Source organism: Trachemys scripta, chromosome 7, assembly GCF_013100865.1.
Source record: "Trachemys scripta elegans isolate TJP31775 chromosome 7, CAS_Tse_1.0, whole genome shotgun sequence".
Classification (NCBI taxonomy): Eukaryota; Metazoa; Chordata; order Testudines; family Emydidae; genus Trachemys; species Trachemys scripta.
The window spans coordinates 22,382,884-22,408,590 of record NC_048304.1 but is presented as its reverse complement, the minus strand read 5'-3'; the positions used below and the strand labels follow the sequence as shown (position 1 = coordinate 22,408,590).

Sequence of the window (25,707 nt, the reverse complement as noted above, 5' to 3'; positions counted from 1 at the left end):
GTGCGCCGGGGTCGGGGAGCCCGGGTCGGGGAGCACGGGGGGTGCGCCGGGGTCGGGGAGCCGGGGGGTGCGCCGGGGAGCCGGGGTCGGGGAGCCGGGGGGTGCGTCGGGGAGCCGGGGCCGGGGATCCGGGGGGTGCGCCGGGGTCGGGGGGCGGGGGGGGGGCGCCGGGCCCGCGGGGCTGGGAGCCGGGGGGTGGTCGGTCGGGGCCGGCACCCCAGGGCCCGAGCCGACCCAGGCTGGAGCCGCGGGGGGACCAGCCTGGGCCGTGCCTCCTCCCCCTGCCCCCCTTACCTGCTTCAGGCTTCCCGCGAATTAAATGTTCGCGGGAAGCAGGGGAGGGGGCGGAGACTTTGGGAGGGGGAGGGGGCATGGGCGTGGCTGGGGGTGGGGCCAGGGCCTCGGGGAGTGTCCTCCATTTGGAGGCACAAAATATGGTAACCCTATGTTAGGCTAGACGGATAGAGCAAAGTAATTAGAGAAAATGCCTGCTCCAGTGACTTGTCTACGCTGATTAGGAATTGTGGGAAGTGGAGAAGGTGAAATGTACCTCTTGGGGGAGGAGAAGGTATCTCCATAATCCGAAGGTCACTCGTTGGAACCTCTGCCAAACTAGGATTTCTGGCACAGAAATTGCCACCTCAGCACAAAGTTAATCTTCCCAAGAGTGTGTTTATTTAATGTTATGTACCTAAGGCAGTGAAACATACAGTAATCATTAAAGAAATCCCCAACCCAACAAATACCTGTTAGAATGTAGGGATGAAAAGTGGGTCTGTTAGCAGAGAGCTCCCCCACTTGCCTTGCCTTGTAAACCCTGGAAAGGATCCCAGTTTTCCAGAAGAAAGAACAGCTCTGTGTATGAAAGTTTCAGGCAGAACCCTGGAAGGGTAAACCCTAAATGCTAAAGGTTCAGCAGATGACACAGAGCTGTGCCTCTCCTCCTCCCATCTGTGAAAGTGTCCATCTGCTGACTCCTGCTGCCAGCATGTGGCAAAAAACCCTACCTTCCTAAATCCACTCATCCTGTCTGCTCACTTTCACAGTGCTGGCTGTAGCTTGAAGCCACACGAAGGGGAATTTTGTTGAGATTAATCCTGGATTAGCTACAGCAAACCGACTGCCAAAGCTTTATCTGTACGTCTACACTGCAAAAAAAACCCACCCCAACCCCGATAACCCTGCGATGGCACGTCTCTGAGCCTGGGCCAACTGATTCGTGCTCATGTTCCAGGGTTAAAAATAGCAGTGGAGACGTTCCTGGTTTGGGCTGGAGCCCAGACTCTGAGATCCTCCTCCCCTGAGAACTTTCAGCGCCCGGGCTGCCGCCTGAGTCTACACTGCTGTTTTTAGCCCAAGAGTGTGAGACCCACGAACCTGAGTCAGTTGAACCAGTGTCTGAGACTGGCTACTGTGAGTGGTGGGTTTTTTTCAGTGGACATACCCTACCAGTGACATGTCTGTGCCCACTACCCAGGGACATGTGGCGTTGTGATGACAGTAGGCAGGTTTTCTTAATCTCACTGTGCTCTGCGATGGCTCTGCTGGGGAGAGCTGGGTTCTAGAGAGAACAGGACTTTGCAGTTGTATTGCATCTTGTGTCTGTGAACTGTAAAGCACATTGCAAGGGTCGGGTTCTCATTCACATGGGGAAACTGCTGTGTAGAGAGGGGATTGGCTCAAGGTCATGCATCACTTCAGCTGCTGGACTACTGACGCAATCCAGGTCACCCGTCTCCCAGTCTGCTTTAACCCCATGACACATTATGTCCCATGAAGCATAGCATGACGCTGCCTTCCAGGCTGTGTTTCTCTGGTGGTGGACTGTATATAATTTGCATGTCTGTTTGTAAGTACTATGTGCATGAGCCCAGTTAGGACTCTGGTATGGTTGAGTTCTTAGAAGAAATCATGGAGCCAGTTTCTGCAACCCCACTGAAGTCAGTGGCCAGGACTTGGGATTTCGTGGATGTGAGTGCAGAATTTGGCCCAATAACATATGAATGACAACTAATAACCCAGCAGGAGCAGCCCCTGGTACCGGAGATAGGTCAGGCATATAGGCAGGGAGAGTGTGAGTATGCATTCAGGGAGGGCAGGTCATATGATAACTGCCCACTCCCCTGCTGAAACCAATCTCATCGTCCTTCAAACTGCTAGGGAGAGGGGGTGTGGTACAGTGGACAGAAGAGGTAACTGTGATCCTGGACTCCAGGGTTCTACACTTGGCTGTCCCCCAATGTGACATTGGAGAAGTCATTGAATAACTGTTCTTCAGTTTCTATATTTATAAATTAGGGACAGTGATAGTAATCTATATCCGAGAAGCGGTGAGGGGTTTAGTTTGTTGATGACTGCTTGGAGATCCTTGGATGAAAAGGGCTGATGTTGGTAGTTTGCGGTAGTGAGTAGGATGCAGTTACATAGGGTCTAATGTCAGGGACGCTCTTTGCTGATCTTCCTGCTCAGTTGATTTAAGGTTGCTTTTTGCCTTCATCTTGGTTGTTCTGTGTTGTATCATGCTTGGTCTTAGCACCCATTGTGTGTGACTCTAACTCTCTGTCCCATGTCCAGAGCAGAGGCAGGATGTCCCAGTCCGTGACGTCTGTGGTGAGGTTCTCCACGTATGACAATATCACCCACTCTGTTGCCAATGCCCTGGTTATGGCCTCAGATAATGTGACGGCTCTGCCCCAAACAACAACATGGGCAATCAACGACACCAACATCACTGTGCCACACAAGTGCCTGCTCCTGCTATATGAAGACATCGGGAAGTCCAGGTGAGGTATAGGAGCTGGGGCTGGACCTTGTCCAGGAAATGATGGCTTTCCCTCTCAAGTGTGGGAGAAGGGGAAAGTGAGGCTGGCGCCTGTCTCTCGGGGGGGCGGGGGGGAATCATGCAAATGCACTTTTAACTATCTTATTTTACTTTTTGCAGAGTCCGCTATTGGGACCTTATGCTTCTGGTTCCCAATGTGCTTTTCTTTGTCTTTCTTCTCTGGAAACTGCCCTCTGCCAGGGCCAAGATCCATGTCACCTCCAGCCCCATCTTTACTACCTTCTACATACTAGTGAGTACCAACACTGCTCTCTGAATTGATTGGGGAGTGTTAAAGTGGTGTGTGTGTTTTTGTTTTTTGTCTGCCCTCACCCGCATTCCCAGAACATTTATCGTTCGGGGAGAACCTGAGTCAGATCCCTTGGAGGTAAAGCCCTTTGGCTCCTGCATAAACATATAGGTTTTCTTTTTAAATTAAGATTCACTGTTAGAAATGGGCACAGAGCTTCAGAGTTTGGATCCAGATCAGGATTCCACTTCTCTGAGACTTGGGGGACATTTGGATCTGGGATTTTGGGTTGGGTCTTTCTCTACCATTGAGTGGCTCGTTTTTAATCTAGCACAATTTTTTTTACTTCACCTTACTATCTAGTATCTTATATCTTCCCTGCTCATTGCCTCTCTTACCATATGTCACATTTAAAACAACACTAACTTTTCACTGAGATATAGTGGAAGCGAATCCCCTGAAAAATGAAATGCATGAAGCTGCCAGAAAGAGACTGCACATTAGTTAACCCTCTATAGAAAATCCTGATGTGATGGGTTCCAGTTGAGCTCCTGGAACCTAGAGATCCCCAGCCTGGGAATTCCTCTCTGAGGCAGCGGGAAAGGAGCTGCTTGTTCCAGTTGGATGGCCCAGCTTTGGTTTTGAGAGCGTTCTTATGGATTCTTGGTGATGTGAGGTTGGAGGGTGAAAACAGAACATGTGGATGAGAACAGTCCTAGTTCTCAAATATGTAGGATCTTCTTTCCCGTTCCACAGTTTAAAAAGTCACATGCAGCCGCTAATCAGGATAGGAAAGTCTCTGTAGTAGCTATTGTTTCTGTCAGCCGTGCTGCCATTGGTGCATGGTGTAAGTGCAGCTAGGGACCTGGCTGGATTAAGTGTGTGGATGAGATTCATGAAGCTACTATCACGGGTGTGCAGTAAGGCCCCTGCCTGCCTCAAAGCAGCATGCATATGTCTGTTGTCTGTCAGTGGGAGTAATGCGGCAGCAGTACAGTGCCCTGCTGGACAAAGTTCACCTTGGTAGAGAGAAATGCTTGTTTATACATGAGCAAGAGGAGAGGTGTCTTTCCTCAAACTAGGAATGAGTAGTAACAGACAAAAACCAGGAAGTGTGAAAAACTGAGGCCAAGATAATAGCAAACCTAGTCTCAATCTGTAATTGGAAGTTCTGAGCTGTGGAAAGGGGGTACAGTCAAGTAATGCAGGCCCAGAAGGTCAGGGAGCGGTTGGTGGTGGTAGGAAATCTTAGAACAATCTAATAATTAGAAAAATGTTCAGGAATTTTTAAAAGCATTATCAATAGTTTAAAACTTGGATTTAAACCTTTCCCAGTGCAACTGGCTCAGCAGGGAGCAAGTGCCATGGAACAGAAAAGTGCAACTGACCAGAAACTGAAGGAAAGAAACAAAAGTGAAACTTGTCTAGACTGTTGGCTTTGGGAGGAGCAAAAAGGAACCCAGCAGCAGAGACAGTGAAAAGCTTATCTCCATTTTATAATCTCGGGTATACTGGTAGGAAAAAGAGGATATAAAATGTTTCCTTTGAAATCAAGATTTGTAAATTGACAGTGTCCCTTCAGACAACTCTCTTTGTCTGGTTTCTAAAAAGCGAATGAAGGTTCTCCTCTCTCAGGGCATGGTGCAGCCTGTTGGACTGGTGACAGGCTAAAGACAGCCTACATCTCCTCTTGCCTCGTCTCAAAACCCACCTGAAGAGTCACATTAGTACGATTTACTGCTTCCTCACTGAGCTGATGCAGTTTCTTCATTGTTAAAAATAAGTATGGGCTTTGAAGAGAGGCCGGTCTTTTGCCCCTTAGAGCAGTAGCAAAGAAGATCCAGTCTCATAAAGGGGAGGAAAATATGGCTGCTAAACTGGTGTCATAGAGCATTCAAAGATTTTACTTCTCAGAGCAACTTTTCCCCAAACCTTGCACTCCAATGAGTAGCAACACTGCCTTCTCTCCTGGGGTTGCACTCCTCCCCACACCTCACTGCAAGGGTGTCCTTCAGAGCACCCACTGGGATGTAAAGCTGGAATGCTCAGGAAGGTGCTATGAAGATCTGTAGTAGGTGGTACGCTTCAAAACACCTGTGCAGTATGCTTTATGATATAGTCCCCCCGGCTCACCGTCACTGTGGAAAGGCCAGTACAGCTTGTGAGTTGGTTAATCAGATTTGACCTTTTCCCCCTATTGGGATAGGTTTAGCCACTTCATATCCCTAGAAGATTAGCATAATTTAGCCCACAACGCTGGCAACTCTTCTTGGAAAGACTTGTTTTCAGAAACTTGAAAGCCCTTGGCCTCAGCTGATTTCCCATCTTCTGCATTCTTGAGGGCTGCCAGTGTTTAATGAATGGACTGTGGAGCTCTGCTTTATAACAGATCTGAGGTCTGTTAGCTGATATCCTGTGGTATGTGTTAGCTGGTGAGCTCTGTATATTGAGTCACACTAGGCCCTTGCCCTCATCATTGGGAGTGGTATTTTTGCTGATTGACTCTTTACCTGGGCTGAGGTGGTGGGAATGGGAAAAAAAGAATTAGCTTCTTGGACCCTGGAGAGCCCCCTCTTTCCCCCCCCCCCCCAAGACTGGAAGAGGCTCCTTTCACTGGTTGTTGAGGGAAATTATGCGTTCATTCCTTCACAGGGTCTAAGCCTGCTGCCTATGCAATACTCACACCAACTACGCCTGGGGAGAGGGAGACCAGCCCCTGGACTCTATCTTGGATCTCTGACTCAGAAGTCCCCGAGTATTAACTGTTAGGCTTCCAAGCTAAGGTGGAAACTGGTTCCTAGAACAGAATTCCTGATTATTATCTTGGGCAATGTGCAGCATATGGGCACTAGCTCACCTTTGCTTTCTTTTCCTAGGTGTTTGTGGTGGCTTTAGTTGGGATTGCTCGTGCTGTTGTCTCCATGACAGTCAGTGCCTCTGATGCCGCCACAGTTGCCGATAAGGTGAGTACAGCACTGACCCTCGACACTTCTGCATTCCGCAGTTATGGCCCTTGTGATTAGCAGCTTCCTGTTTACATGCATACTGGAAGAATATTTTTATCTGCAACGTTCGTGGCATGTGGATACTGTGGAGTCTCATTTTGATAACCATATCCAAAGGATCACAGCATCCAGATCTGTGAAACAATGAACTTCCTAAATAACACATCAATAGTAGCGAAATCTCCATCTTGCAAGGAGAGAATGAATCAGCGAGGCATCTTGATGCTAAGCCAGGTCCTCCTACAATTGTCTAATGACTGGCAACACCCAGACTTTAATGTCCCTGGCTGCAGCCTTGTGAAAAATGTAGGGTACTTTCCTGTGTGCTGAGAACAAACAACATTGAAGTCCATTGTGATCCTAATAACTGAATGTTTCTGGATCAAGCAAAGGGCAAACAGGAAATGTGTTTGTAAAGTAAATTTTGTTCTAGAGAGGTAAATGATTACCACAAGAGGACATCCCCTAAATCAAATGCTCTGTAGCTCTTGTGTTGTTGGAGGCAGAAGTCCAACCTAGAAAATGTAACCTTCTCTAGTCAGAGTTCCCTGGGTGCCCTTGTAGTTTCTAGGTTCCCTTTCTCCCTGATGTTCCTTGTGGCAGATCACTGCTTTTTAACACACTGCTTGTCGTGAGTGGCTAATTAGATCACAATAATCTTTTTCCTGAGCCTCTGCTGCGTGCATCAGGGTCTGAACATTAAATAAGAGATGAGATTTCATGAGAGAAACTGTCTGTGCCTCTGTTCAGCTCTCTGCTGTTTGTGGTGCTGGGAAATCATGGAGGGACATAGATATCCTGTCCTGTACTCCCTACAGGGGATGTGCTGTTACGTGGCTTTGCAAGATGGGGTGCTATAACAGGAGGTGCATCTTTTTTTAATTAGGAATTGCTGTTGTGGGACTGGTTTCCGAAGTCTATGAGTATCTTCCCCACGGGATGTACTGGCTACTTCTGAAACTCCTGGGTCCTAATCCCAGATATGCCGCTGCGTCACTGTAGGGGAAATCATTTCATCTCTCTGTGTCTTGGTTTCCCTGTCTGTGAAATGGAAATAATAATTACCAGCCCCTTAGGGAGCTTTAAGGGTTTATTATACTTTGAGATCCCTGGATAGGCAGCACCAGAGGAGGGCACTAGAATTTTTGCCAGCCATAGATTTGCTGCAGAATAGCCCCAGTTTCTAAGGTGATGAAGACACATGTTGTTTGGGTTGGCAGTGATTGGGAATGCAGCAGAGATGACACCCCCTGCCCCAGAGGGAGGGCTTTAACTATGCTGAAGTGGGGCCACTTTCTCAGTCCTACAGATGGTGTATCATTCATTCCCACTCAGTCCTGTGCTGGGTGGGCAGTGTGTGCAGTGCTGGGCCTTGTGGCAAGGGGTATAATTGGGGGGATTAGTTAATTTTTGGCACCTTCCTCTGCAAAGGGTGAGGAAGGTATATGGCAGGGGTGGCCAAACTGCAGCTTGTAAGCCATTTGTGGCTCTCTTATAGTTACAGTGCGGCTTGCAGAGCCCCACATTCTCCACCTACCAAACTGGGGTGCGGGGGAGAGGTCAGGGCTTCTGCCCTGAAGTGGGGTGGTGGTGCTAGGGGCTTCTGCCTCATGGGGAGAAGGTCTAGGGGCTTCAGCCCTGCTCTCGCTGAAGCCCCGAGCACTGGCAGGCACCTCCCAGGGGGTGAAGTCCTGAGCCCCACCACCCTGCCGCAGGGCAGAAGCCCTGAGCAGGTGCGTTCAGCTCTCATAGTTCTGAAGATTATCATGTGCGGCTCGGAGGATCAGTAAGTTTGGCCACCCCTGGTATATGGGAATGATCAGCTCCATCTGAAGAGTGTCTTCCCCCAGGGCAAGGGGGTGGAGTATCGCTGTATAAACTTCCCCTTGGCTCCTGGCCCTCCTGACCCTGGTCTTTGTTGTCTCTTAGATCCTGTGGGAGATCACGAGATTCTTCCTCCTGGCCATTGAGCTGAGTGTGGTGATCCTAGGCCTTGCCTTCGGTAGGTGCCAGAAGGCTTCCTGCTTTCTAGTACTCCGGATGTGTCTCCTCCCTCCTGTCAGGTGGTGTGTGCAGCCTGGCCTCTGCCTACAGGGGAGCGGGGAGTGGTAATCCTGTGAAGCGAGGCATCACTAGAATAAAGATGGGAGAGAAGTAAGACTCTCGTTATTGGAAATGACCTGAAGTGTCATTTGTGCCATTTCCTGTGTGGCTCATGCAGTTGCCAGGACAGCACACGAGTGTCGGAGTCACACATGCGCTTGTGGTGATGGTGCATGCAAATTGGGGGAAGGAGAGGATGCTGGTGCACAAGCGGACGTCTGAAAATGTCCCCTCCAGCATGCAAATTCTTCCCACAGGCTTCTGAAAGTCATTACTATATTTGCTTTAACTCCACTGTCTTTGGGTGGGAGATTCCTCCGGGGCCCTTTTAACCACCTCCTTTTGCTGCCTCTTCCCTGGCATGGACAGGATGAAGCCTCCTCTGCAGCTTGTCAGAGGTGCTTTCATTCGAGCCCAGGGAGATGCTCCTTAGTGTCGAGTAGTCCTCAAGTGCATGTGTGCGCTCATAGATGTTTCTGTCATGCTCATCACTGCAGTATCTAAACACTGGATCTCCCACCCCAGAGGACTCACAACCTCGATGCAGGTTCTCCCAGATGACGGTGGCCCTGACTTGACTCCTCCTTTAGCTGTTCTGTGAAGAGAAAAGTTTCCAGCAGTTCTGTGTAGATAATATTGCTGCTTACTCTGACTTGTAGCCGTACTGGAAGTTGCTTTTCTGGGGTGGGAAGGAAGCGGAGTCAGAGTCTCCTGTTTTATAGATATGACATGCTGAGCCTTGTGAAAGGCTTAAGCAGTTTGGGCAGTAATACAGCTGCTGTGCGTTAAATGAGCTGTAATCCTCCTACTGGGTGTGCAGGTGAACAAGGGCTTTCTAGTGTGACGGCAGCTCCTGGAGACAGCTGATGTGGTGAGGGTGACTGACGTATGATCTCTCCTTGCTCTTTTCAGGTCATCTCGAGAGCAATTCCAGTGTCAAGCGTGTACTGGTGATCACCACAGTGCTGTCACTGGCTTACTCTGTTACCCAGGTGAGCACACTGGGGCCTGCCGGCTAGTGCTAGCGAAGGAGAGCACGCTGTTTGATGTTGAGCAGTGTTTGCCTGGGAAGAACTGGCCAGCTGTGTGGAGAAAGGGGCCTGTTGCTTTGGAATCTGGGGAGGAAAGAAGCGTAGCTACGAGTAATCTCCATTCTGCAAGACTGGAGCCTTTCCCCTCTAGTGCAGTGGACTGAAAGCAACCCAAGTCAAGGGGACTGGCTGGCTCAGTGGTGGGTCAGGGAATCAGATACCAGGTTAAGGCGGGGACTGGCTGGTTGAAGGGATTGAGGAGTGGTGCTGGAGCTTTTCACATCTAGGGAATTACTTCCAAATCCAGTCTTTGGTTCCATCCTAACTCAAAGGAGAAACAGGACATGCTTATTGAACTAGAGCTGTCCAGTGGGCCCTCATAGCCTCAACTCTCCTGCCTCTTCCTGAGCTGAGAGCTGCCACTTCCCATCACGTTACCACTTGGTATATTAGCAGTGTCTCGCTCTCTCTGAACAATGTGCTGTGTGTCTGGGCATGTTCTCATCTTCACTAGTGGCAGCACCAGAGTAACAGGGCAGTCATTGTTCAGTGTTCGGACTCTCACGTACAGAGGCAGTGAGCTGATTGTTACCACATGATACGCTGGAAGAGCCTCATTAAATACCAAGTGGCTGAGCTGTATCTGGATTCAGTAACTCCCTCTTTCTCTTCATTGTCTGTGCAATCAGATTTCTGTCTAGCCTGCTTTCAGATGGGCTCCAGGTATATGAGACTGGGTCTCCTTTCCCAGCTGTGCACAAGTGCAAGGGTTTTACAGATTGGATCTTACAATAGGAAGTGTCAGTTCTGGAGGAGGGAATATGGCACTTGCCATTCCCGGTCAGACCAGTGGTCCTTTGAATCCAGTCTCCTGCTTCCCATCCGTTCTGTCTTCTGGGACATCCCAGGAGCTGTTCTCCTCCAGACCCAAGCACTGTGGTTGGTCCCCTGGCTTGCTTGTTCCCCAGGCCCCAGAGGAGAAGTCTCTCCCATTGCAATAACATGCGATTGCACATACATTCAGATGGCTGCTTATCTATTGCTAAACAGACACCTACCCTTGCCACTTCCTCCCCCTTCCTTCTGCTCTGTTGGAGTCTTGTGGCTCCCCAGCTTCTTACCACATCTCATCCACTGTCTTCCTAGATGAGGCTGAATTGCCTTGGTGCGGGGAAGAATGTCTGAGCAATGCAAGGTGCAGGGTTCAGTGGAGCAGTTGTCTGAGCATGTGTAAATGCAAATATACTTTGTCTGGTGTCCTGTGGTGTGTGTGTGGGAGATAGAGGGGTCTTTAATGCCTTTCTCTCTGTTAGGGGACACTGGAGATCCTCTACCCTGATGCTCACCTCTCAGCGGAAGACTTCAACATCTATGGCCATGGAGGAAGGCACTTCTGGCTCGCCAGCTCCTGTTTCTTCTTTCTGGTAAGGACAAAGCATGTTCTGACCCTCCCTGAGACACATGGGAAGACAGCTTGGAGAGGTATCAAATTGATACCTCTTCTCTGGTAAGTGTATCTATTATCTCTGCTTACCTAGCTGCTTGATGGCTTCTAAACAGCACAGTGAGACTTGGGTCCAGTAGTCAAATGCAAAACCACAGGCACTAGACAGCTCCCAGCTCCCCAAAGGGACCTGTTTATTCTCTTGTAACTCCCTGTGTGCAGTGCTGGAACTGGGAACACCTGGGACTTGATGCCTCTCAAAGGGGTAGGAAGGGCAGATAAAGATTGGGTAGGAGGGGCTCCATTTCTGGCAGCAAAATTCTAGCTCTGCTTGACGCCTCTTCCCAGTGTTCCAAAGTGAAGAGCCCCTAAAGGCCTGAGCCAGCAAGGTGCTGAGCACCTCGGGCTCCTACTGGCTTCAGTATCAATGGCTTTGGTTCCCCGTATCCCCTTCCTTTTCCCTGTGAATTCATATTTATATCGTGCCAATGGGGTCCCTGGCACTTTGCACACCCACCACTCCCTTGAGACTTTATCAGTTTAACCCCAAGCCAGCGGTAGAACAGTTTGCAAGGGGCAAGGACCTAGCTGTCTCCTTCTGCCTCAACAGGTCTATTCCTTGGTGGTGATTCTTCCAAAAACTCCCCTGAAAGACCGGATTTCTCTGCCATGTAAGTGGACACACCAGGCTTCGTGTGGCATAGCCAGTCAGTGCTGGGACAGAACCATGTATTGGGGGTGGGGGTTGGTTTGCATTTTCCTTAGGTATCCTCTGTAACCAAATCTACAGCAAATACACACGCACCTACTCAACCAGTGACTGGGACATTGGGTATGTGGCAGGGGATTGAGTAGAGGTTCGCTGCTCAGTAGGATCTCCATTTTCTGGGTGGTTTGGAGCTACTGTAGGTTTGGTGTAGCTGGTCAGTATTAGCCCTCCAGCTGCCAGCACTTTTTCATATTGGCAGACAAAAATGTCCTAGCACAATGGGATGTATGTAGGCATCCACAGTAAATGAGGGTTACTTTGGGGTTCTGTAAAGCACAAGTAGCTAATTCTTGAGTGGTGAAATCCCTGCACTATGGCACGACTTGCATTTCAGTCTCTCCCTCCTGAGATGACAGAGGGTGAGAGGGCATGTTTGTGTCCTCACTGTGGGGCTTTTCCATTATCGTGGGAGTGGGGAGAGGTGTAATGTGTTGTAAGGTGCGGTGAATACCATAAGGAAGAGCTTGGCTTCTGAAAGGTAAAGCCCCTTGTATAGCACATGAGGTTACATCATCTTGGCATACAGCTGCTGTCTGGCCACTTGGGAAGGAAAAACTCTAAGCTTTCCAGACTGACAGCTTGGGAGTTGCTAATCAGTCTTGTCTGGTTTGGCAACTCTGCCATTTTTGTTAGTGTGATACATCTGTAGCATCCTGAAATGGCTGCAGTATCTGAACTAGGGGATGGGTGTTCAGGTTATGGGAATACTTCCATTAGATTATTCATTCTTTAAATGAAAAAAAATTGTCAGGGTGATGCTCACCAAAGCAAGAGGACATGCTGGGCATGCTGCAGGCAGGTGCCGGGCAGGCTTCGCCAGGCCACAGCTCTGCCAATGCACCTTGCTCCAGGTCTGCAGTATCCCCTGCTATTCCAGTCTTTGCCTCTTTCAGTTCTGCTGATACCCTCACACCTGATGCAGAGTGCCCTTTGTCTGTCCTCCATGCAGCTTTACTAATGCCCTTCATTCCTGACCCACAGCACCTCTTCCGGTTCAATCACAGGCCGTTGTGTCCAAGATTGCCACCTGTGCTACCCATTTGTTTGCCTTGTGACCAACACCGGGTCAATGTACCCAGCTGTAACAGGCTTGCATGTGTTGCCTTGACACCACCCTTTTTAACTCCACCTTTTTCTTGATGATGCATGAGCCTGTGGTTTCATCCATTATACCCTATTAATCTCCTGGCACAAGATGTGGTCTGGGGAAGAAATATGGGACATGGACTTCCTGCATTCCAAGCATTCCATAGTGCTTTCTCTTTAAATGTTTGACACACTTGCCCTCCACACGCGGGTTGTGTCGCTTCCATCAAGCAGTGTGTGTCTATCATGATCCAGTATTCAGTCAGTGCTGATGGGGTTAGATTTCATCCTTGTGTCCTTGTCTGTCTTACAGCTAGGAAGAGTTTTTATGTCTATGCTGGAATTCTCGCTTTGCTGAATCTGGTGCAGGGCTTGGGCAGCGCCCTTCTCTGTGTGGATATCATAGAAGGATTGTGGTATGTATGCAGGGGGCCCCAGCATCCTGCCTGCTACTGTAGATGGGTCCTTGGGTTGGCAGGAGGAAGAGACGTCTGTAGCCCAATTAAGACTTATTTAATGAGAGCCTTGCATCACCTTCTCCCCCTGCCCTAGGCACAGTCCTGGGATAATGAGCTTCCTGACTGTTCTTAAAAAGAAATAAAGCAGTTGGCATGAATTAAACAGTACTTCTGTTAAGATCTCCCTGTAGGAGACACCAGGAAAAAACAGTGCAGGAAGCTACTGGGAATGAGGGGTTTGTGGATTTGTTCCTTAGTTCTCTCCACACGGGCCTCTTGTGCTACGGTGGGGCAGCACCTTGTTTCCATTGATGACTTGGCTTCGTCTTGTCTGGGGTTTTCACAGTGGGCGAGACCATGTTCAGTAGATGTTAATAGAAGACATGGAGACGGACAGTTTCCCCGAAGTAGAGTGGGGACACCTCTTGAGTTGTGCTTTGGAATTGGCAGGATCTGCTATGGGGTGCAATGCCCTGCTATTAAGGAGCTCCCCCAGAGTTTGAATTGTGATGTACTGGACTGAGACACTTGGGGCCTGCTGGTTCTGTCCTTGGGGGCCTGGGAGTTGTGAGGCTTTGGTGGCAGAACTCGTTCATTTGCACCAAGGCCATGTACTTGTTTCATAGAAGGTTCTTCCTGCTGTTCTCTCCTCCTCCCCCCCCGCCCCGTATGTCTTTGACACTCTGGATAGAATGGGGTGGCACGGTTGTGTTCATTAGACAGCAGATGCTAAATGGCTGCTTGTTTCCTCTTGCCTCCAAAGCTGTGTCGACGTCACCACGTTCCTCTACTTCAGCTTCTTTGCACCTCTCATTTATGTGGCATTCCTGAAAGGCTTCTTTGGGTGAGTAGCCAAACCAACAGGGGGTTTTGATGTCAGTTGATCTTTGTGCCCAACTTGCCCCATTTGTAAAATAAAAGCAGTGGAAGGAGCAGTGGGTAAGGACTCAGGAGAACTGGGTTCTGTTCCTGGCTGTGGCGGTTGTTCCCTATGGGATCGTGGGTAAGTTACTTCCCCTCTCTGGGACTACGTTTCTCCATCTGTATAATGGGAATAATACTTAAACTACGCACAGGAATTTGTCAGGATTAAGCTGTTAATGTCTGCAAAGCACCAGTAAGAGCTAAATTGTTGGTCACTGAAATGAATAATCGATTGATTAGTGGGAGCCTGAGTCCCACAGCTGGATTATGTCAGTAACTTGGCTCCTGGATTTTCTGATGGGTTTAGAGAAACGGTTTGTGGATTAGCTAGCACGGGGATTGGCAACTTTTGGCACATGGCCTATCAGGGAAAGCCCCTGGTGGGCCGGGCCCGTTTGTTTCTCTGCAGCGTCCGCAGGTTCGGCCGATCGCAGCTCCCATTGGCCACGGTTTGTCATCCCTGGCTGCGGGAAGGGTGGCCAGCACATCCCTCAGCCCGCGCCGCTTCATGCAGCCCCCGTTGGCCTGGAGCAGCAAATCGTGGCCAGTGGGAGCTGTGATCGGCCGAACCTGCGGATGCTGCAGAGGAAAAAACGGGCCTGGCCCTCCAGGGGCTTTCCCTGATGGGCCGTGTGCCAAAGGTTGCCAATCCCTGAGCTAGCATGATGGATATCCAAAACCAGAGGCTGGGAACTCCTTGCACATCCCTCTGCCCCTCACTAATGCTCTCTGAGTAACTGATTCTTGGGCTTGAGGTGCCACTGTGTGGCCAGACCAAGGAAGAGCAGTGTCTTCATCTTAATGTTTCAAGAACAGGACACAACAAAACACACAGGCATGTTTGTGTGAATCTTGCCAGTGGGGGAGGAAGCAGCAGGTTCTTAACCCCATTTAAGGGCTTGAAGTACTCTCAGAGCAAGTAAAACCGTCTCTGGGGCCTCATATGCAGTCTGGAGGGGGCTAAGTTTGGTTTGGAATCGGCTGTAGATGGAAACTGCTGGTTCTTCGTATAAAAATGCCTCCTTTCGGAGCATGTCTGAAATCCCCTGGAGGAGCCTTGAGGGGCAAGCCTGGCCTCATTTAAGTCCGTGGCAAAACTCCCATTGATTTCAGAGGCGCCAGGATTTCACCAATGGTCTTTAGGAGCTAAATGTGCTGTGATGAGAGCATATTACGCTTCACGCCGCATTCCAGCCATGGCTGTTCAATTGTAGCTCTGCCGATGTACCTCATTGCTGAGCTGCAGAGCCCCCTGCTGTTTCGATCATGGAACTCTCCTGTTGGTAGCACCATGGGGTAGTGTGCTCTGGCTGACTGTCCTTTAGGACAGTGCAGGTTCCTTGTAGCTACTGGTGCGTCTCTTGTGATACTGCAGCACTTAACAAGGATCTTAATTCTTTTCCCTGACTCCAGGTCTGAGCCGAAGATCCTTTTCTCCTACAAATGCCAAGTGGACGAGCCTGAGGATGTAGATGTGCACCTCCCCAATGCCTATGCTGTGGCCAAGAAAGAGGGCGTGGATTCCAGCTTCTACTCCAGCACCCAGATCGACACCACAGCCTACCTGGATGACGTCGCCTCAATGCCCTACCACGTGGGCAGTGTCAACAGCATTGACAGTGACCGCTGGAAAGCCATCAATGCCTAAATCAACCCAGACCCCCAGCACGATGCCACCCTCCCTGATCACACAGCTGCTAGGATGTGCATCACAGATGGTCCTCAGTCACTTGATGTGGCTTTTCCCTCTTCCCCTGGGCTTTAAAAAACCCATTGTGGAACAAAATGGCTCCAGCCCTCCCAGAAGGACCTTTTGTATCTTCATGTGATAACAGCCTAGACCAGCTTTGTTCATAAATATCTAAATGCTGAACCTTCCTGATCCTTGGTGTTCCAGATGCAGCCATGACCCAGAAGATGGGCCTGGCTGGCACCCGTTCCTTTTCAGTGACTGAAAACACTTGTGTAACTGGGAGGGGAGTGGGATTTTGGGGTGGGCGAGTTGAGATTGGCTTCTCCAGGGTGCATATGTGCGAAGCATTCAGCACATGGAGCCAAAGGCACTTTCATGGGCTGTCTCAACAGGTCCCATTTCCCCAGTCATATTGCATTGTATTGTAGGAAGAGCGCTGTATGGAGAGAGGAAGCCTGGGAGAGCAGGGCTACTCCTCAATTCCAGCAGATACTGATGGAAATCATGAACTGTAGTAAAATGAGAGTTACAAAGAGTGTTTTGGGCGTGTATGGGAGAAGGCTCACTGATGAGCGAACTGTTAAATATGTCCTGTGACCATTACGGGGGCGCTGTCTGGGATCTGGCAGATCAGCTATATCCTGGGTCAAGGAAAGAGACTTTTAAAGAGCCAGCATTGCTGTCTGTTGGAGAGACAGTGGCTATGGAAGGGTCTCTGAAGACCATGCTTATGCCCAACTGAACTCATACTGTGAACTTGCGGTGTCAAGCGGCTATGTATTTTACACTGAATTAGGGTTGAATTTTAAGAATAAAATTGGCCCAGTGTGAGTTTTTCAGATCTGCACTCTGCTTTACAATCCTGGCTGAATTCCAGAGCTCTAAGAGGGCTGTAGAGGAGGAAGCTTTTTGGCTCTGAAGATGAAGGCTCCAGAGGAGTTGAGCTGGTTGAGGCAGAGCAGAAGCCCCAGATGAGTCCTGGCTGCCAATGACCAATAACTGGTGAACTCTGGGAAGCCACCAGAGTGCTAGGATCAAGGTGACTAGTATTTTAGGTTGGGAGGTAGATGGGATGCAGTCAGACAAACTGCTACTACTTCTCTGGCAGCTTCCCTCTCCTGACCTGTGGTGCATTACAGCTTGCAGCCTAGCACAGTCACACTGGCCTGAACAGATTTTATAGCTGGATGTATTGAAAATATTTCCTTGCACTTAGAACGTGGTTCTTTTAAAGACTATCCAGGACCTGCCATTAACCTTCTCACAGTGAAAGAACAACTTGCATCTCTCCAATCTGGCATGGCTTTCCTGGACCTCCTCATGGTCCAAACATGTGGCTGTTCCACTGAAAGCTGCAGCAGCCAGTCTTGTGGCACCTCTGTGGTTGGTTTGTATTCACTGTTGGCAAACAGGTTTATGCCTGTAGCACTGAGGGGGTGCGATTCCAACTGGGAGCTCTGGGGAGGTGGAGGCTCTGACATAAGAGATGGCTGCATTCCATTAGAGATGGCAGGGTGAAAATGTATAAACATTTGAGGATTTTGTGTGTCTCTCTCTCTCTCCTATAACTGCTTCTTGTGCCTGGCAGCCAAAGAAAGTGAAGGTGAAGATTTTAGGAAATGCTCATCCTGTGGTGTGGTAGTGGTTTGAATTGTGAGTAGGAGGGGGGCAAAGGTGTAGTACAGCCAGCTTCCAGAAGTCTCCAATGTGGGGTAAGGGAAACACCAGGAGTGAGAACTGGAAGCTAGTGCAGGTCTTTGAAGCCATGTAGACACCTGGTTTCTCTCTCGTTAACGAGCAGCGCAGCCTCTCTATGGCCAGGAAGTTCTGCTGCGTTTGGATTCTGCCCTGCTGATCTGCAGGCAGTGCTGTGACATGAAGGAAAAGATCCTTTGGTTTATTTTTAAAAATTTTATCTACTTTTTAAAGAAAAACTTTTCTGATTGCTCCTGTTGAACTGTTCATGTAGCTCCTCAAAGCCTTTTAAATCCGCACTGCCTACAATGACACAAACAGGAGGAGGCTGAGACTGGTCTTCCTTTCTGTCAAGCTACTTGGCCAGGTCAGCCTTTTCCACACTAGGGAAATGTTGCAATTTCCTGCATTGCAGACACCAGTTCAACTCCACTGGTGTTAGCAATGTGGGGATCCTAGAAGAGGGTGCTTGAAACACTGGATCTGTGGGTATGGTTAGATGGCATGCTCCCTGAAATCCTGGAAGCACTAGGCCACCAAGATGGGTGACACCACTGAAGTTGGACCAGCATAGCAACAGCAGGAGAACTCTTGCAAAAAAATTCCCTAGGGTAGGCAGGGCTTTGCAGATTGGTTAAAGAGTGTTAGTCTTGTTTGTATAGACCTATCCCACCCCAAGGAGTAAATGCTGAGACTCCTCAAGACCCTGAAAATGAGGACTTTCTTGTTCCCTGGGTGATGTGAAGAACAGACTATGAATACAACCTATTATCTGCTAAATCAAATGCCGAAGAATCAGCTGGGCATATGTTCAGTGTGTCCATCAGTTCCCCTTCTCCAAGATTCAGTGTTCCCCAATATCATCTCTGAATGTCCCACATTGTCTTCTGCTGAGGAGCTTCTGCACTAGGTCTAGGACTGATCTTCCTTCTGTTGTCTTTTTATGTCTGTAACGTCTCTGAGGCCAGCACATGATATGGTCCATGAGCAGAAGTGTGTGTATGTTTTTGGGGGGACTGGGGGAGATTAAAAATAGAGTAATGTATATTTTTGTTTTTAAAATAAATAAAATGACATTTGGCATAAACAATAACAATTTCTCTCTCAAATCACCCAGGCTGTGTAAATGCTCTTCAGAATCTTTTAAAAAATATATCTGCCATAGTATATGTAACATCCCCTTTTCAAAGGGAAAGGCTGTGATTTTTGTACATACTTTTATCCTAGCAATAACCATCTAACAGTATGGAGCTGAAGTGACAGTGATCCCCAATTCCAAGTAATTAAGTCAATTAAGACTTCAGCTATCCTGCTCTTCTTCCTCCTGGTGCGGAAGAGTGGGCTACCTGGAACTTCTTTTGTGCTGCGCACACTCCATAGTCCTGTTGCAGACTTGATGCAGCCTTCAGAGCTGGTGAACACTGATCCTGAGCTGGCCAGAGAGGTTACTCCAGAATAGTGCCACTTGCTACCAGATATCCACAAGGCCATTGCCACCTTTGACCGCAACCCCACCTTCCCGAGCACTCCTCCAAAACGAGCTGCCTTCCCAACTTCGGCTGTGCGTATATCATTTCCTCTGATGAAACCATCATTTAGTTTTCATCTCATCCTGGCTTGACTCTAACAGCTCCCTTATCTATGTCCCAGCCATCCAGACTCTAGCTTCTGCAGTATGCTGCTGCGGCCGCTTCCTATGAAAAAGCAGCTTGATCGTATGCTCATTGTTCGCAGATAGCCTTATTCGAGAGACATGAATTTTAAGATCCATTTAGAAAAATACTCTTTTAAAAATAACCCCCCCTTCGCCTTTCTGTAGCTGATTTCATGGACCCTTGTGCTCTCTGTTCTCTCCACCTCTTCTGGGCTGGGATGCTGCCCTATGCTCACATTTGGTGAGGTCTGGCTGCCTTGATGGGCTCCTTGGACTTGTTGGCTCCTCCCTGGAGGGAACCTGGGTTATCTGTGCAGTTGCTGCTTCTGTGTTGCTGGTACTGCTGCTCCTGTTCTGTCAGCTGTCCCCTGCCAGGCAGACAGACAGGCTGTTAATGCTATGTTGCCTAGCAACCATCACCGATGGGGGTAGTGCATTGGCCTGCCTCCCACAGGTCAAAGGCAGCATCTGGAAGTGCACATTAGGCTGGCAACAAAAGGAGAGGCGGGGGAGCGAACCTGCAGCTTGTTGGACATTCATCTCTCTTGTGTTTGTGGGCAATGTCTGGTCGCAGGCCCCGGACTCAGTAGGGGACTCAAGGGCTTCAGTGGTGGTTTGGAGTGAGGGATGATTGGGGCAGAGGCTTGGGATGTCTGTGGCTCAGGGTGCAAGAGCAGCTGTTTAGGGGCTGGGGTGGCAGGACCAGTGGTTCAGAATGGCGGGCTGTACCTTGAGGAGGGGATCAGCAGGGCTGGCGGTTTATAGTGAAGGGCCAGTGGCTCTGGGTGTCAGGCTGTGGTTTGGGATGAGCAGTTGCAGGGGTCAATGTGGTTCAGGGCATCTTCTGTCTTTTGGCTTTTACGTCCAACTGCATTTGTATTTGGTGCCCCTAATAGGGCAGTTGCATAGATCAGATGGCTACTGAATGCTAGTGTTAAGCAGCATGGGTGGCACAGGAGGAAAACCAAAATAGTGGCCAGGCATTAAAAAGTACCTGGTGCTAGAGCTAAGGGCTCCCTGCTTTTACCATGGGACTGGATCAGATCCTCCTGCAGTAAAACCTGCTGGTGCGGGGCGGGTCTTAGAAGGTAGAAATCTTTGTAAGCATCTGTTCACCAAGTTCCTCCCAGACTTTTCCATTGGGAGATGGCAGGGATTGCTCCACACATGGAATAGGCTGCTAGATCCACCTCCAAAATTTCTGAGGATCTCCTAGGGGAGATCCCAGGTGGCTGTTTGTGTGAAGGGTGTTCTAAATGTTTTGTTTTCTTTCCGTACATAGACACCCCTGTAATGCAAGTAGTGTACCAATATTTGTATTGTGTTGTAGAACCCAGGAGCCCCCATCGTGGACCAGGACAAAAGATGGGCCCTGCCTCAAAGAGCTAACAATCTAATGGCCCTAGATTTCTGCAATTGGATCCACACAGAGGGACCCTTGTGTTTGGCCAGAGCCCCATTGTTGGACTGAGGCTGCGGTTTTCATATTTATTAAATTAATAACACTAAGCTTTACCTGAACACCTCTATCCCAAATGTATAACTACTAAAGAGGCCAGCAACATATTAAGAGTTTTTACTTTATATCTGTAAGTGATTAACTGACTTCTGAAAATGAGGAAAGTCAAATAATAGAGAGGTTAGGTTGTGTGGGATGCTTAAAAACTGAACTAGGGAAGAGCCTCTTTGAAAATAACATGTCTGCTAGTCAACACTCTGATCAATCTGCTTGTATGTTGCATACCTTTTCCACATCCTTGATCTGCCTTTTCTGTTTGGATATTAAGCCCTTTGAGCCAGGGAGCATCTCTTACTATGGATTTGTACAGTATCTAGTGCAAGGGGCTGTTCTGCTCCTTGTTGGGTGTCACGGTCATACACATAATAAATAGCAATAATTCATAAAAGCTTTGCTGAACCGAAGTAGGTGATAGGTAAGGAAAGGTTATCTTGAACAACAAAGCATTATCTAAAATTGGTGATAAAAACAAGCACAAACTGCTGTCAAAGGAATTGCACGAATTGAATTTAAGATTAAATTGAATGGTGAACTGCCCTCCAAGGATACATGTTGGTATAATGATGGACTAGGAATTCCTTGAAATGGAAAGAAATGCCTATACTCGAAACAGTGGAAACTGGATTGAATGATCAAATTGATGGGAGCGTGATAGCTGACCGCTCCCTTTCGGGACATTTTAGAGGGAAAAGAACATGAACATCCTGAGCATGTTTCAGGATCTTACCGTCCCCAGGGTTACCCTGGTGAACTGATATGCAAGAAATATCGTCATTAGTGGACTTCGGAGGCATTTCTTGTTATATTCAGGCAACAGTGCGGCTGTTATGCTATCACAATTAAATCAGCTGAATCCAAAGCAATCTCTAGGAACTAAGATATGAGCATCCTGCTCTCCATTCCCTGCCCCCGCCCCCCCCCCTGTGATATTTTGTTTTCTTTCTTTTCTGTTTGGCTTTTGCCTAAAGAAACTCGATCGATTTTAGTTTATCAAAGTGAAGATTTACGAGGTGACTTTGACTTGACCACTGTCTATAAATACCCTACATAGGGAAAAGACTTCAATCTAGAAGAAAAAAGCATAACCAGATCCAATGGCTGGAAGCTGAAGTTAGATAAATTCACACTAGAAATAAGGTGCAAATTTTTACCAGTGGAACAATTTTGCCTAGGGAGGTGGTGGATTCTCCATTACAGGAAGTCTTTAAGATTAGCTAGCTTTTTAAATGAGATGCTCTAGCCCAGGGGTCGGTAACCTTTCAGAAGTGGTGTGCCGAGTCTTCATTTATTCACTCTAATTTAAGGTTCCGCGTGCCAGTAACACATTTTAATGTTTTTAGAAGGTCTCTTTCTATAAGTCTATAATATATAACTAAACTATTGTATATAAAGTAAACAAGGTTTTTAAAATGTTTAAGAAGCTTCATTTAAAATTAAATTAAAATGCAGAGTCCCCGGGACCGGTGGCCAGGACCCAGGCAGTGAGAGTGCCACTGAAAATCAGCTTGCGTGCCACCTTTGTCACGCATGCAATAGGTTGCCTACCGCTGCTCTAGCACAACCAGAAGTGATAGTATTGATGCAGGAATCACTTGGTGAAATTCTCTGGCCTGTGTTATGCAGGAGGTCAGACTCAATGATCATAATGGTCACGTCTGGTCTTAAAATAGATTAATCAATTCCAAGATTAACCATCTTTGAAATTAACTGAACTCCACATTACCATCCCTATAACAAGCCAGGACAGGCTAAGACTTGAACCAGATTTGCACCAGCATGAAGGAAGACCAGTGAGAAGAAACCAGAGCAGACCAGCCAGATGTCATCCCAGACTGGGGAAGCGAATGGGGTGAAGAGGATAAAATGCACCAGTTTGTGACTGACCTGTGTACCATATCCTGCCTACGGCATGTGAATTAAACAGGCATCAGTGAGAGAAGTTTTCTTTCTTTCCTCTCCTTTCTCTTCTCTTTTGTGCATTTGCCTAAAGAGCAGGACTGATCATAACAAGAATAACACAGCAGCAGACTGAAACATTCTTTTCTCCAACAAAGCCTTCTGGTACCAGCAAGAAACTTTTGAAATCAACATTTTCCCTCTGAAAGACTCTGAATGTGAATGAAATATGAAGGGGAACTTTCCTATAATGAATAACCATTTGACTTTGAATTCCAAAAATTTTAATGTTTCTCTTTTGCTTGTCCATGATTTTTTTTTTTTTTGTAACAAATGTTTGGAAGGATTGTCCTAGTGTGGTCATTATGGGAAAAGCATCCCTTTTACACAAGAACCTGAATCTACAATTAACAGTTTCATGTTTAAATAGGAAAACACGGGTTCTAGTATCACCTTAGCATCTTGGAGCCTAATACTCCTCTATCACAACATAACACAATGGTGATTTGTTGGTTCATATATTTAATCTCATTAGTGGTGCAATAATTAAATAGGCATATCTTGCCAACTGCATATCACATTTTATTGTGCTAACTGCTAATTAACTCTATTCACTGAACAAAATGCACTAAATTAAAGAAATTAAGAGATTCCAAGTTCCACCATTGTAGCACCAAGCCTTTCTCTTGGATCAAATCCAAATTGCCTTCTGTAAAACCTTTTCATATGTCTCCAACACATAAAACTAATCATTGTCTTGCAAAATTATTATTTTAGTAATCTTGTAGAAAGCCTTGGGTAGCTACATCCTAGAGTGACCTGTACCCTTAGGATCACTGGATAGATCAAATAGTGGGAGATTTTCTTCTGTTTGCTGCTAGGTAATAGGATTGAATCTTGCCTGCTGTTCTTGTATGCCAGATGCAAATTTCTGAAAAAATAAAATTCTTTTGGCAGGGTGCAAGGCAGCCATTTTCCAGGCTTTTTGTAATGAAATGATCACAGTCTTTGTCTTTTGTGTGTCCGTTTGTCTGGCCCCTAATGTACTTTGGGCCCTCTTTTATTTCTCAGTTTTTTATGAGAAAATTCAAAAGATTTGGATCAAGCTGTCAAATAATTCACCATATGTTTTGGGCAATGAGAGATTTGCCACTGTTTTCCATGGACTGATAAAGCAGTAGTAATAAATGGTATTACCTAATTAGCTTAAAATTACTTTGGATTTCAACAAATATTCCATGCTTAGCTATGCTCCTTCAAAGAGTCCACACACCTGCTTCAGTATAGATTCTCTGAGGCAGTAGCTTTCAACCTTTCCACACTACTGTACCCCTATCAATAGTCTGATTTGTCTTGTGTATCCCCAAGTTTCACCTCACTTAAAAACTATGTGCTTACAAAATCAGATATAAAAATACAAGTGACATAGCACACTTGCTGAAAAATTGCTTACTTTCTCATTTCTACCATATATTATAAATTGATTGGAATATAAATATACTTAAATTTCAGTGTGTAAGTATCTAGAGCTGTATAAACAAGTATGAAATTTTAGTTTGAATTGAGTTCACTAGTGCTTTTTATGTAGCTTGTAAAACTAGGCAAATATCTGAATGAGTTGATGTACGCTGGAAGACCTTTGCGTACCCCTAGGTGTATGTGTATCTGTGGTTGAGAACCACTACACTGAGATATGTTCTGTAATATATAGGTAGAGTGACATGGAATGTTAGCTGCTTTGTGGAATCATTCTTTAAGGGTGATTGAGGGTAATATCTTTTTAAGGAGGCCTTTTAATAGATTAGCTATACAATTAGCTATAATTCTGTCACTGGACAGAAAATCCACTCTGGGAAACTCTGTCTTGCAGAGGTGAATGTGTTTTATTTAAATATTTTGGAAATGAATCATTTTCTTTTATTCCATTGACATGATACAGGCTGTGGGCACTCTTCTCTCTAAGGTTCTTTCACCTTAGCTAATGAAAGGTAAATAAGCATGACACCTTTCTTTCCCATTTAAGTCTGAGCATTCTAGTCTGTGTGTTCAAATAACTCCACCTTTACTGCTCAAGTCTATGGCCATTCAGCCTGTCTCTATTATTGGCTATGAATATTCATTCATCTGTCCCCTTTCAGCCTTCTCTTTTAAAGCATATAGCTACTCACCCTTTCCCTGGTAGAATTGATGGCCATTCTCTTCTGTTGTCATGTCTCTTAATATGTCCTACAGCCATAAATCAATAAAAGAAAGGCAGGTGCTGGTGGTGGAGGATTGACTCTAAAGGAAGGAAGGCAGCTAATTGTACACAAAGTCCTGTCAAATGCTCCTTCATCCCACCAGCCCCATAAAAAAAGTCCCTTTTTAAAAAATCAGGTGTTGCTGTGTTTGGTGCTGTCTTACAGCCCCAGGTGCTGAAGTCAAGAGATTATATGAGAATCTCTGCTTTAATTTAAAGGAAGTTTGTAAGACCTTGTGGGTGTGGAGAAAATCCCTTAAGATGCAAAGTAGGTGAACATAAACACTCAGAATGCAGAAGACAAACAATAGCCCAACATATATTTATTTAAAAAAAAACAACATTATTTTGAAGGCCTGCCCAGCTCATGATGTGGAAAGCTTGTAGGGTGCCCAGAGAGCAAGTGTGAAGAATCAGGACAGGGCGTGGGGGGTAATAGGAGCCTATATAAGAAAAAGACCCAAAAATCTGGACTGTCCCTATAAAAGTGGGGGTTGGCAGTACTGCTCTATAGCAGGGCTATGTTCCTCTGGGAGGGTTGGGGGTGGCCTATCTGAAGCCCTGTGGGAGGCTAGGACCCTAGGCTCAGCCTATCATGCCCAGTGGCTAATTCAGGCCTGAGCTGGGCTCGCAGAGGTTAGGCCGCCCCCTCTCATACTCGCTGGTCTCCTCCTTCTGTCCTATCCCGACAGAGCCCTTGGAGGAACATCGACAGCGACCAGACTACAATTCCCAGCCTGCCCCGCGGGCCATCGCCAGCAACGTGCCTCTCCATTGGCTGCTCCCGAGCCAGCCGCCAATGAGACGCGGGTTTGTTGGTCGGTGAACTAAGGAGAGTTTGTGTAGCTGAGGAGGCTGCGTGCCCCGGCTTACGCGAGGGACAGGGTGGGCTAACCCCCATCCAGCCCCGCCGGCATGGGGGGCAGCGAGAGCAGCCACGGGAACAGGAAGGTCTCGTTCGGGCTGGATGAGCAGGAGCGAGTGCGGGTGCTGCAGGGCATCAGGGTGAGAACTGGCTGCGCTGGGGGTGAGAGGAGCTGGGGGGAGAGGTGCTGGGTGAGGGAGAGGGGCAGGGGCTGGGGGTGAGAGGAGCTGGGGGGAGAGGTGCTGGGTGAGGCAG

At 47.6% G+C, this 25,707-nt stretch overlaps 2 protein-coding genes across 12 annotated transcripts in view; both read left to right on the top strand.

The window, feature by feature from the left end:
- The window catches only part of TPRA1 (transmembrane protein adipocyte associated 1), a 29,915-nt gene extending 11,546 nt beyond the window's left edge, over positions 1 to 18,369 (top strand). For 5 of the 7 annotated variants that reach the window (XM_034776102.1, XM_034776099.1, XM_034776103.1 and 2 more), the window contains exons 2-11: positions 2,575 to 2,783; positions 2,942 to 3,074; positions 5,948 to 6,034; positions 8,006 to 8,078; positions 9,092 to 9,171; positions 10,524 to 10,634; positions 11,265 to 11,325; positions 12,823 to 12,925; positions 13,731 to 13,811; positions 15,305 to 18,369. In XM_034776102.1, coding sequence (XP_034631993.1) covers positions 2,587 to 2,783; positions 2,942 to 3,074; positions 5,948 to 6,034; positions 8,006 to 8,078; positions 9,092 to 9,171; positions 10,524 to 10,634; positions 11,265 to 11,325; positions 12,823 to 12,925; positions 13,731 to 13,811; positions 15,305 to 15,539 — 1,161 coding nt within the window. In that variant the 5' untranslated portion in view covers positions 2,575 to 2,586 and the 3' untranslated portion in view covers positions 15,540 to 18,369. The remainder of the gene's footprint in view (positions 1 to 2,574; positions 2,784 to 2,941; positions 3,075 to 5,947; positions 6,035 to 8,005; positions 8,079 to 9,091; positions 9,172 to 10,523; positions 10,635 to 11,264; positions 11,326 to 12,822; positions 12,926 to 13,730; positions 13,812 to 15,304) is intronic. The other 2 variants (XM_034776104.1, XM_034776100.1) reach the window with 1 other exon arrangement.
- A 7,029-nt stretch (positions 18,370 to 25,398) lies between these two features.
- Positions 25,399 to 25,707, top strand: part of CHCHD6 (coiled-coil-helix-coiled-coil-helix domain containing 6) — a 171,877-nt gene continuing 171,568 nt past the window's right edge. For all 5 annotated transcript variants that reach the window (XM_034776375.1, XM_034776373.1, XM_034776374.1 and 2 more), the window contains exon 1: positions 25,399 to 25,592. In XM_034776375.1, coding sequence (XP_034632266.1) covers positions 25,503 to 25,592 — 90 coding nt within the window. In that variant the 5' untranslated portion in view covers positions 25,399 to 25,502. The remainder of the gene's footprint in view (positions 25,593 to 25,707) is intronic.